Source organism: Pristis pectinata, chromosome 3 (assembly GCF_009764475.1).
Source record: "Pristis pectinata isolate sPriPec2 chromosome 3, sPriPec2.1.pri, whole genome shotgun sequence".
Classification (NCBI taxonomy): domain Eukaryota; kingdom Metazoa; phylum Chordata; class Chondrichthyes; order Rhinopristiformes; family Pristidae; genus Pristis; species Pristis pectinata.
The window spans coordinates 41,666,519-41,679,562 of record NC_067407.1 but is presented as its reverse complement, the minus strand read 5'-3'; the positions used below and the strand labels follow the sequence as shown (position 1 = coordinate 41,679,562).

At 39.8% G+C, this 13,044-nt stretch overlaps 1 protein-coding gene across 2 annotated transcripts in view; it reads left to right on the top strand.

The window, feature by feature from the left end:
- The window catches only part of ror1 (receptor tyrosine kinase-like orphan receptor 1), a 218,939-nt gene that overhangs the window by 189,163 nt on the left and 16,732 nt on the right, over positions 1-13,044 (top strand). For both annotated transcript variants that reach the window (XM_052012605.1, XM_052012604.1), the window contains exons 5-7: positions 9,610-9,737; positions 10,523-10,840; positions 11,910-12,155. In XM_052012605.1, the coding sequence (XP_051868565.1) occupies positions 9,610-9,737; positions 10,523-10,840; positions 11,910-12,155 (692 nt within the window). The remainder of the gene's footprint in view (positions 1-9,609; positions 9,738-10,522; positions 10,841-11,909; positions 12,156-13,044) is intronic.

Below are 13,044 nucleotides of genomic sequence, written 5' to 3'. Positions count from 1 at the left end.
GGAAAATGCATGCTTTTGCGATTTAGGTAACACCATCTTCATATTGTGCAATATTAATATTAAGCTAGATACTTCGATACTAAATGGGAAGAGTACATTTGTAATATGTGGGTGAGGAATAAATCTATACTTTTAATAGAGATATGGTCATTAATAGAAACGTGGTCATTAGTTTTATAGAAGGCAACTTTGTAAAAATCAATAAAGCATAAAAATCAGCTAAACACCTTTGGAAAAAAGTATTAAAATGTATTATGTATAGTTCATTATAGTTGAGCTAGCTAAGAGTAATCAAATTATCTGAAATCTTTGACTTAAATCTTTGACTTGAATCTTTGAACATTTTCAGGTATTTTTTTAGTGATGATAGATAAACTGCAGGCTTTGCTGAAATAAATGTGTCCAGTTTACACATCAAAGGATTCCATTCTTGGAGATTCTCTTGTCCATTCCAATTGATGCTTTTATAATAAAGAACACTGGATTCTTACATCTGGGCTAAACGTTTCACTGGGAGAAAAGGAATCAAACATATTCTGTTTTGAAAGGCACCCATTGGGCTAGAACCTGCTGCCTGCTGTCACTGTTAAGTATAGGCTTATCTATTGCAGATCCACCCATGTGAAATTGCTTCTAAATTTTTGTTTGATCATGGCAAGGCATTCCCATGATATAATGCCGTGGTGTGGGGCTGGTGAGTGTCGGGATGGGGATGAGCAGAACAAGTCCTTCCCGTGAAATAGACAACAACTTTGGCAACTGGATAAACTGTACCGCTAGCTTTGCCAGCTTTTAAATCTGTCAAAATCTATGAATAGTTGTTTCTGAAATTCAAAATCTATTACAAATCAATCAAGCAATTACAACACATTGTTAAAAGCATTTAAAGAATACTGAAATATAAAAGAGATGTAAATTACCAAACACTTATCTAGGTCCCTCATAGTCACTCGTCCACTTTGGAAATAATAGGTTTGTCATTTCTGCGTCAGGTCAAAATGGCACAGCTTCACTAGGTGAATTCCCTGGTGTAAGCGCTGGGAGATTGTCACAAGGTCCTGCTGCACCACTGGACTACGTGAGGAGTCGAATGCTGGAGTACAGAAGAGAAATGGCCAGTGAAAAGCAACCAGCATGTTTGGAACTTCCCCATTTCCCAGTAACTTCTGACCCAAAATCTTTGTTGATCGGCGGGTATTGGTTCTGCCTCCTAAACTAGAGTAGATTTAACATTTTTTGTGCATGGAACAGGTTTGATGGCTTTTACTTAATGTTTGCTATTTCTTTAAGCAGGTCTGTTGATGATTCTCTGAATAGTGCCTTGTGCGGGGCTTTACCACCATTTCTTTTTTCCATCACCAGCCTTGCTGCAATAGGGAATTCAAGTATCTCAACCAGATACAACATCTGGAGGAGGTCATTCAGTCCATTAGGTCTATTCCAGTTCCCAGGGAGCAACCTTATTATTCCTTTTCCTCCTGTACCCCCACAACTTGCTCTTTCTCATACATGCCCATCAACTCCCCTTTGATGCTCTTTGCCATTAACCCACATTAACCAAACTTAGAGTAGCCAATAAACCTAAGAGCATGTCTTTGGAAACCAGAGCACCCTGATGAAGCCCACAAGGTCACAGAGAGAACATGCAAACTCTGCACAGACAACACCTATGATCTGGCTTGAACTCTGGTTCCTGCAGCTGAGAGTCAGCAGCACTCACTGCTGTACCACTATATCATGCTTAAACCTGACTAACATTGGATATATCCAGATGCCGTCTTGCTATCCATTTATTTATTGTGTAGTAACAGTTAGCAAAAGGTTATCAAGAATTACAGGGGGATCTTGATCAGCTGGATAAGTGGCCCAAGGAATGGCAAATGGAGTTTAATTCAGATGAGTGCGAGGTGTTGCATTTTGGAAAGTCAAAACAAGGTAAGACTTTCACAATAAATGGTAGGACCCTAAGGAGTGTTGTAGAACAGAGGGACCTAGATGAGTACATGGTTCCCTGAAAGTGGAATCACAGGTAGACAGATTGATGAAGGCTTTTGACACGCTGGCCTTCACCAGTCAGCACATTGAGCATAGAAGTTAGGAGGTTATGTTGCAGTTGTACAAGATGCTTGTATTGGTATTGGTTTATTATTGTCACTTGTACAGTGAAAAACTTGTCTTGCATACCGATCGTACAGGTCAATTCATTACACAGTGCAGTTACATTGGGTTAGTACAGAGTGCATTGATGTAGTACAGGTAAAAAGAATAACAGTACAGAGTGAAGTGTCACAGCTACAGAGAAAGTGCAGTGCAATAAGGTGCAAGGTCACAACAAGGTAGATCGTGAGGTCGTAGTCCATCTCATCGTATAAGGGAATCGTTCAATAGTCTTATCACGGTGGGGTAGAAACTGTCCTTAAGTCTGGTGGTAGATGCCCTCAGGCTCTTGTATCTTCTACCTGATGGAAGAGGAGAGAAGAAAGAATGACCCGGGTGGGTGGGGTCTTCGATTATGCTGGCTGCTTCACCAAGACAGCGGGAGACAAAGACAGAGTCCAAAGAGGGGAGGCTGGTATCTGTGATGCGCTTGGCTGTGTCCACAATTCTCTGCAGTTTCTTGCGGCCCTGGGCAGAGCAGTTGCCGTACCAAGCCATGATGCATCCAGATAGGATGCTTTCTATGGTGCATCAATAAAAGTTGGTGAGAGTCAAAGGGGATAAACCGAATTTCTTTAGCCTCCTGAGGAAGTAGAGGCGCTGGTGAGCTTTCTTGACTGTGGCAGCTATGTGATTTGACCAGGACAGGCTGTTGGTGATGTTCACTCCCAGGAACTTGAAGCTCTCAACCCTCTCAACCTCAGTACTGTTAATGTAGACAGGTGCATGTACACTGCCCCCTTTCCTGAAGACAATGACCAGCTCTTTTGTTTTGTTGACATTGAGGGAAAGGCTGTTGTCATGACACCATTCCACTAAGCTCTCTATCTCCTTCCGGTACTCCGACTCATCGCTGTTTGCGATACGGCCTACAACGGTGGTATCATCTGCAAACTTGTAGATGGAGTTAGAGCAAAATCTGGCCACACAGTCATGAGTGTATGTGGAGTAGAGTAGAGGGCTGAGGACGCAGCCTTGTGGGGCACCAGTGTTGAGAATACTTGTGCTGGAGGTATTGCTGCCTATCCTCACTGATTGCGGTCTATTGGTTAGAAAGTCAAGGATCCAGTAAGCCTTGAGTATTGTGTTCAATTTTGGTCATCCTACTACAGCAAAGCTGTTATTAAACTGGAAAGAGTGCAGAAAAGATTTATAAGGATGCTGCCAGGACTTGAGGGACTGAGTTATAGGGAGAGGTCGGACAGGCTAGGACTTTTTTTCCTTGGAGGATAGGAGACTGAGGGGTGATCTTTATAGAGGTTTTTAAAATCATGAGGGGTATAGATAGGGTGAATATACTCAGTCTTTTCCCCAGGGCTGGGGAATCAAGAACAAGAGGGCATAGGTTTAAGATGAGAGGGGAAAGATTTAATAGGAACTTGAGGGGCAACTTTTTTTACACAGTGGGTGGTACATAAATGGAATGAGCTGCCAGAGGAAGTGGTTGAGGCAGGTACAATAATGACTTTAAAAAGACCGTGGGATAGGTACAAAGATAGGAAAGGTTCATAAGGATATGGGCCAAATGCGGGCAAATGGGACTAGCTTGGTTGGACATCTTGGTTGGTATGGACCAGTTGGGCTAAAGGGCCTGTTTCTGTGGTCTATGACTCTGTGAGTAACACAAAATAGTTACTACAATTCATACCAGCTTTCCAAATTGAGGTCCAGAATGTAGCCCAAAAATAACTAGTCAATCAAAATAGGATTCAGTGGGTTGGTTGAGATACGTGGACTTATTCTATTAAAGCGAACCAAGCACTTGTGTGATAGCATTTGATGTGAGACAGATTCACAGATGTTTTAATTAATAAATTGCAAATTATCAGTGTAATCTGACATAAACTAACAAGCTTTTTGATATGAATTCCAACTACAATCAATGCCCATGATCTTTGGGTATTTTGACTCAAGCATCTGTAGCTCTTGATAGTAGTATACATTTCCTTAGTAAATAACTGCACTCTACAAAGCTATGCTGAAACATTGCTGCTGCTTGTGGAATTGAATTTTGCAGAGCAGGAATGCAGTGCCTTTGATCTGCTTTATGCTGATCTAAACCAGGGTGATGGCAGAGTGTTGCAATTAGTCCCAGCACCGCCTGGCCTAAGAGGAGAAGAACAAAATAAGTTAAGGACTCCTGCTCCTTATTGTTATTCAGTGACCCTTGATGGAACGTTGCCTTTATGGGTGTCTGGTGAGATCACATTTACATTGTTGGAAAAAAATAGCTGACATTCATCCTCGAGGCCCATACATAATAAACAGGCACTTAGCTAAAGCTTTGGAGGTCATTTGTGCCACTATACTCCAGCATTTAAGTGCCTTCAGAGCAAAACAAGAGAAAAATGGGGAAGAAAGATATTTTTTGTCCAGTAGCGTTATCACCTGTGTGCCAGTGCATCTATTTTAGATTTTTTTAATTGATGAACATGATTCAATATTATCCAAACAAAAGGATTAGATACAAATTACCACATTTTGTTTTCAATACTATTCAATCCGTTGCGTATATCTTCTGTTTTTGATATGTTAACATGAGGTTAAAAGTTACAGTTCTGATAGGAGTGGATGTACATTTGATGGATTTTTAAAACCTTCCTTTGTCCATTTAACAGAGGCATTAGCAAATAATGGACATAATGATGCCATAAAAGTGTTGCTTTTGACCTCCACTCTTGTCAAAAATAATTTCTGGCCTTTAGTGCTCTTTTGAGTCTGTCAGTAAAGAAATTAAAATCACCGTAAACTATAATTGTTCTTAAATGCTCAACTATTGTTGGATGTGGGAACAGGGATGAGGGAATTAAGTTTTGTTTCCATTATGCAGACCTGACTACCGGCTCTCCATATGTCATTCACACTTTGTTATACTTTTAATAATATCATTTTTGGTATTTCCTGATAGTTGATGTTTTTTATGTAGATTATGTAATGTCAGACAATGGTTACAGCATGTTACAAATCATAGAATGATACAGCATAGAAGGACGCCATTCAGCGCAGTGTGCCTGTACCAGCTCTTTTAGAAGCTTTTCAGTTAGATCTATTGGCTAGTTTTACCCCAAATTCTTGCAACTTGCTTCTCCCGAGTAATAATCCTTTTGTGGTTACAGATGAATCTGCATCCATCACCCTTTCACATACACTATTCTGTCATGAAACAACTTCCTGTATAAAAAGAAATTGTCCTCCTGGATTTTTTGCCAATCAATTTAAATCCGTGTCATTCATCAGTGAAAAGAGTTTCTCCCTCCCTTCTCTATTACAACACCCTGTAATTCTGGACACCTCCATCAAATGTATGGAGGTAAGAGAACTTTGTAATGTATCGTAAGAGAACTTTGTCAGAATATTATAACTCACCCAAAAGCAGGCTAACGTACTCCAGAATGCTCCGTTTGGTTTGTCCCCCCACACCACTCTCACCTTCCCTCAAACGTTCACTTGAGGAAAATATAAAGTTCTCACAAGCTACTTCTAGGTTTATTGTTTGTGGGATAGACACAAAATAAGAACAAACCAACTTAGTTCTGCTCAGCTGTTCCATTAGTCACCTTCAGGGAAGGAAGTATGCTGTCCTATATCTAACTCCAAACCCAACTTTTATCCGCCTTCTGCATTCTGGGACAATTAGAAATGGGCAGTAAAGGCTGGTTTTGCCAGCAACATCCACATCCCCGAACAAGAAAACGAAAGTAAGTAAAATATTCCTGCATCAAGCTCGTGCATTGTCAACAGCACAAGAAAGCAGGATCTTTGTAGTTCTCACAAGTTCCATTCCAATCACTGAAACTGATCACTTCTCACAACTTTTGCCATGTTTTGTAATCAATCTGATTTACTACAACTGACAGTTTCTAAATATGTTTTGCAAAACATTAACTCTTATCATGAAACATTGAGTAGCTTGATGTGTGGATTGAAACACTAACAAGTTCAATTTGAGCGAATTACCTATTTAGAGGTTAAAAATTTGCACAGTGGGGATTTTGGAAATTGTTTACTTGTGGAATTGGCCTGACTTAAAGAAGGGAACATTCAGCTGTCCAGGGTTCTGCATCTTCCACTTGAAGCAGGTATCTGGGCCAGGAAGGTACAAAACTGGATTCTGAAATGTGTTTTAAGACAGAGCTTCAAATCAGTTATCAGCCAGACAGAGCTTGCAACTTTGTTCATTCAGCTTAATCAGCAGCCTTAAAAGAAATTGTCCTCCTGGATCTTCTGCCAATCAATTTAAATCCGCCTAATCATCAGCCTTAAAAGGGCGTGCTGGAGGCCACTCACGATCAGGTAAATTAACATCATTATTCTCCCATTTTAGTGGATGCATAACTGGCTGCTCCTTCCCTCATTGAATTACTGCCAGCCCAGGCTTACCTCTGCGTCTTCATGTTCTCATACATTCCCAACCCCAGGATTTACCTGCAGAGGGTGTCAAAATTCTCCAAGGTCCCGATTGATGTACTACATTAAGACCTGATTGATAATGGCAGCACATCACTTTAATGGAAACAAAGCCTAAGCCTCAATTTCCACTGAGCCTGGGGTTAATATTTTTATGTGAACCTTCCAGGTCTAATGTCCATTGGTCAGGGGTTTCTGTCATTATACAAACATCTTTCACTTCCTTTCTTCTCTCCATCCCCAGCTTGTTTTAAACAGTGATAGTTGCAAGTGTGTGTCTGAGGTACATTGGAACCAATGCCTTCTAGACAAGTGTTCAAACACAGAAGATGATTTAATAGTTTTGTTTTAAATTTGGAAAGAATGGTTTGATTTATTTCTAGAATAGTTTGATTTATTTCTGGAACTGTTTGTGAAGGAATGGCCTTAGAAACCAATGGTGAGCTTTAATATATCTCCCTTTTGCTTTCTCAAAGCAGCTCATTTTCTTTTGTGATTATGTACAGAACCTTCAACACTCCAGTGTAATCACATCTATTTTAAGTGAAATATCCTTTCATCAGTTACATTTGATGTCAGTTTTGGGTAATGTATTTTAGTTTTGAGAAGATGCGATTGCAATAATGCCCTTGGGAATGTCTGTTGAATCCACATTGGTTGAAAATGAGTCAATTCTTTCCCAAATTATTACCTTTACTGTCATAGTTTTTCTTTGTGGTACTTCCAAGTGTCTTTAATTACTTCAGTTTTTAGAAGTTTATGGTGTTCCGTGCCAAGATTTGTAAGTTTTTAATATAAACATAATGCATAATCATATATTGCATGAAAGTCAATCTTATAGTTTCTCCAGCTCCAAAGCACCAGAAGTGCCAATGTGAATTGCATGGCTGAAGCAGCTGGTTTAGATATCGAGGGGAAGTACAGATCAATCTTGGGATACAAAATTACTTGTGCATGTGTGTATGGTTTTACTTTTAAAGCTTTTCCATAGGAGACCCGACCCTTCTAAGCAAGAGGGTCAGCTGCCCACAGGAAACAATGCTATCATGTAAAAAATGTTTATATTTAGTTTGGAATCAGTATGCAAATCAAAACCCACAAAGTAAAGGAACCTAAAGGTTTCAGGAGACCTCACAATTCCTCAGTGAATTTCTTCAGGTTTTAGAGATCCCAGCTTGAAAATTTGTATAGCACCAGCCTTTGTAGTAGTGTGCTGAGGGGCACTGAATGAGTTATAAAAGCTGTTACTGTAAAGAGAAGTCATTTCAGATGCACATGTGCTTTCTCACACAAGGAGTCAGAGTAGATAAACACTAACAGTGGGTACTAAGATTCTACAACAGAATTAAAGCATCACAATTTTGTCTTTAAAAGATCTGGAAAAATTATATCGTGATTTTAAAATGCATATCACAAAGGCATCGCTTGATAGAGCACTATAGTTATTTATAATTAAGAGCCGTGTTTTTGATGTTATCCACATTGCTGACGAGTGCTTTGAGTGGAGCCAGTGTACTTAAAAGGAGGAGCAAAGAGTGGAGGTTAACCATCCTATAACCATCCTACTCTTGTGCTTGGGCAGGACGAGCTTACTGTTGCTAGACTGAATGACATGGGCACAGAAATGAGAATAGGTCTTCCTAATTTCATAACCATGACTGAACAACCAGAGAGGAATAAATGATAAAGTGATAAGTAAAATAGCTGTGTCTTTAAATGTGATCAAGAACTATTTGGAATGCTGTAGAGAACCTTGGGTCCATGCATTGGGAGCACACAGAAGCCCTATATAAGCAGCAGGAACATAACAACTCACAAACTATGCATGCGCCCATCAGGCACCTCCTGCCCATCTGTGGAAAATTCTACAGTTCCCACATTAGCCTCATCAGCTTCCCAGACCCACAAATATGGAGTGGAAATAAGTCATCCTCAACTCAAAGAGATTGCCTAAGAAGAAGCAGAAGAAAAGTTGTCCAGTACTTTTAGGATCCGAACTACAAAAGGCAGCACAAGAAGGCCTTGATCTGCACAGGGTTAGCTGATCTCAGCCAAGTACATGATAGAAATATTGCGAATGGCTAAGTTACAGACTATTCTTTGCTCTGGGTGGCTCAATGTGTCATGACATTTTGTATTCATCCACTAACCCCATAAAAAGGAGGTCAAAATCAATTGTGTGTTTCTCTGTTTTTTCCCAGTAGTTGGTCAACATTTCTCCCTGATACATATCTTTACAACTCATCTCCAAAATTGGTCTTAAAAGGATTGGGAAGAAGAAGAGCAATCAGGGGACTTTTTGCTCAGTGATATCAAACAAAAACAGAAAGGGGCTGATATGGTGCTTTTAAACATAGTTTCAGATGGTTAATACAAGGTACTTTTCTAGTGTGATTATTATTATTATTTCAGCATACACAGCAATTAAACAGCAGAGAACAAGTTCTCATAACCTTAATGAGATGAATGGCAAGTTAAACTGTTTTTGATGATGAGAAGATTCCCTGCCATTGGATCTTTAAGGTGCACTTTTGCAGGTATATAAGAACCTCATTCAAAAAAATTCATACCTCTTGTAAGGCAGCAGGGAATCATCTGCTTCGATTGTGCAGCCAGGTCATGAAATAGTCCCTGCAAGGATGCTTTAAGCAGTATTGTATTTGGTTGTGAATAGCCTGTTTGATCTCATTCTCTGGATATAGTCATGAAGAATCACGAATCATATTAAGATGCTGGTGGTGTCAGGGGAAGTGGGGAGAATAATTGGGAAGGAAAAGAACCTCAACCTATTAATGCAACTATGAAGCACTTCAAGATTTTGTTTTTCTACCAGCTAAAAGAGCTAAAATTAGAAGCTCACTGAAGGCCTTTATTCTTTTTTTTAAGTAACTTAATTTTTTCAAGATGTTCTTGGATGGTTTCTGAACATTGCAGTGAAAGAATGAAAGGTTGAAATTGTTAAAAATATTTGCAACAGTGCCCTCTATTGACCAGCAACTTGTGACTTATGTTGAACTCACTTCCAACTTTCCTTTCATCCTGCAGAGTTACATTTGAAGAAGATGGCTTTTGTCAGCCCTACAGGGGCATTGCCTGTGCGAGGTTCATTGCCAACAGCAGCATTTATGTGGACTCTCTGCAGATGCAAGGAGAAATTGAAAACCAAATCACAGGTATAAGAAATACTGGATGATAAACTATCCTTGTATTAACATATGCTTACAGTTGCCGCTTCTGATTTCAAACTTTCAACTGTGCTGAAGTTAGGAAATTTGGGATGGTTTCTGGGATTTGCTTAGTTGGGAGAAGTGCTGACTCATAACAGGATATGATTCCATCTTCACTAGTCAACTTCCAGTGTCTTGACCAGATGGCCATTCTAAATACACGAGCCTAGACACTGATCACAGCACTTGCAGGAGAATGTCCACTGAAGACGAAACTAATTTAGATATAAGACTAGAAAGCAAAGACGTACATTTTCCTGCAGGTCTCATTGAAGAGTTAGCATGAGTGAAAACCTTGTATGATTATTTTTACCTTCTTTAGTAAGTTTTTAGTCAGTTTCAGGTCTTCCCTTGCAATCCCAGTTAGGATTAGATAACTTGCTATTGGCTTAAAAGTGTACCTGACATCTTCTGGATCTTTGGGACTTAGTTCCACAGTTATTGGTGCATTTTTCCTACAGAGTTATCAAGGGGTCATTGGAGTATTTAAGAGAAAAAAAAATTGCACCCAATTGGATATATTGTACTAAATCATTTTTTTTACACAAAACAGAGCATCATACATTTCTTAAATGCATATATGCTGATGTAGTTACTGAAGAACCTCTGTAACTTTGAGTTTCACATGATCTTGATTTGGGGTCTGAGTTGCTCTCTCCTGTGTAATGTAATTACTGCTGTTAACTTTGAAAATTTAAACCACTAAACTATCTTTTGCATTTGCTGTGCAGCTGCTTTCACAATGATTGGAACCTCGAATCATCTAACCGACCGGTGTTCCCAGTTTGCCATTCCCTCACTCTGTCATTTTGCATTCCCATACTGTGATGATACATCGTCAATGCCCAAACCTCGTGACCTTTGCAGAGATGAGTGTGAGATCCTGGAAAATGACCTGTGCAAGACTGAATATATCTTCGCCAGATCAAATCCTTTGATCCTAATGAGACTGAAGCTACCAAACTGTGAAGATCTCCCCATGCCAGACAGCCCGGAGGCAGCAAACTGCATGCGCATTGGAATTCCAATGGCAGAACCTATAAATAAGAGTAAGTAAACTTGAAATCCTCGACTAAAGGAGAATATTAATAAGTGCTAGTTTTGACAGCTGTCTTTAGAATATTGCTTGTACATTTTTTCCCCTATAATATTTTCTGTTTTTTTGGAAGGCAACAACCGATGTCGGCTTGAATTAGGCTAAATAAACAACATGGAAGTTACCTCATTCAATAGCTATTATTTAACAAGATAATGATCAGTTAATAATCAGTATTATGTCAACAGAACTATTCCATTCATGAGGCTCACAAATGATGCTCCTGATCCTGCTGCAAACGTGAATATCAGATGCACTACTAGTAGTGGCATTGCAATCAGGGGCAGGAATCCTGACTAACTGCTTCCCTCTCATCTTCGACTGAGGAGGACTGAGATCAATAATGATGTTTCTACCACAGCCCAAGACAAACTGCTTAAGCTATCAGAGACCTTGAGGCAGTTCCTGATGTGTGTAGCTTGGTACAACACAAAGTGATGCTCCTCATCAGCTGAGGTAGTAGGGAATTAGACTGGGGTGCCTTGGCTGAATGCCTGCTGATTTGGATTAAATCTGAAGTAATTATGGGGCTACCTTCAAACAAGTAAAAAATGGGATATTGTTCTGTTCTCTGCTAACGTATATATGGACATTGAGTAGTTCAGGAATACTTACATGCACATTCTTTTGCTTTCTTGCCAATATTCTCCACTTTGCCAACCCCCTCCTGAATGCTGTGGTTCCTTTTGAGAACACTATTTTGCAGACAATAACTGGCCACGTTTCACGTGTGGTAATGAGTTTCAACAAACTCTTTGACCGCAAAGGGCCAAGGGAAGTTCACCTCCAGATCTTTACAGCAGGGACGGATGTATGGCTATTAAAGGCTTTACTAACCTACGGCTGTTCTGGTTTCACCGTTGGCACCAACTGAGGTCAACTTGGTCAGCACAAATTAGAGAGTAAACTTAAGAATTTTACTAGTTTATGACTTAGGTTGAAAGTTAATTGGTCCATCAAGGAAACATGTCATGAATTCCTATTCAATCTTTTTGCTGAGGAATGCTTTTTTATTCCTGCAGATCACAAGTGTTTTAATATCAGCGGTAACGATTACCGTGGCACAGTGAGTGTAACCAAATCAGGGCGGCAGTGCCAACCATGGAACTCTCAATATCCACACAGTCATTCTTATACTGCTGTTAAATATCCTGAACTCAATGGTGGTCATTCCTATTGCCGGAACCCAGGAAATCACAAGGATGCTCCATGGTGCTTCACTCTGGATGAATCTGTGAAATTGGAGTTGTGTGAAATTCCTCTGTGTGGTAAGGACCATCTACTGAAATTTTTTAAGATGACACTAGCTATGGCGCAATGAGTCAGTGCACTGAATCTTACCCTGACGTGCTGACAGAATGTTTAATCTAGTTGGGGAACCTAGAACTAGGGAGCACAGGCTGAGGGTAAAAGGTTACCTATTTAAAACTGAGATAAGTTGGAATTTCTTGACTTAGAGAGCCGTGAATCTCTGGAATTCTCCACTTCAGAGAGCTGCAGGGGATGTGTCATTAAGTTAAATCGAGGCTGGGGTCGAGAAAATTTTAGCTTTTAGGAGAATCAAGTGTTCGGGAAACAGGCAGAAAAGTGGAGTCGAGGTCAAGATCAGACTAACCATGATCTTGTTGAACAGCAGAGCTTGCTTGAGGGACTGAATGGCCTACTCCTCCTTCCATTTCTAATGTTACAATTGAAAAACATTAGTGAGGAATGCAAACCCTATCTCAGAACAAGATTTCAAAACAGCCAGAGATAACATCAATGTAGTGATCAGGTGATGCTAAGTTTGGACTTTCAGACATGAATATTGCAAAGTGAAAGAAAAGCCAAGGTAAGAAATGCTCTCATCAGATTTGACAGCTCTGAGAAAGAAGGCCAGAGTTTCACATGATGCACAGTATTTGCAAGAAACAGTAATTGCCTGCATTAACAGTATCAAGGCTCAGGAGGAATAATAAAAGAAAGCTTGGAGGAGCAATGTTAATAGAAGCATTCATGAAATGAAGACACATACAATATTTGATGAAATGATGGGCAGAGGTATAAGGCTTACCTGTTCAGCTTTTGTTGAAAGTGAACCATTAAAATTGGCATCATTGGATAAGCAACGACACCTAACTGCAACTGAACTGAAGTAAGTCTGTGTTTTGTTTATTA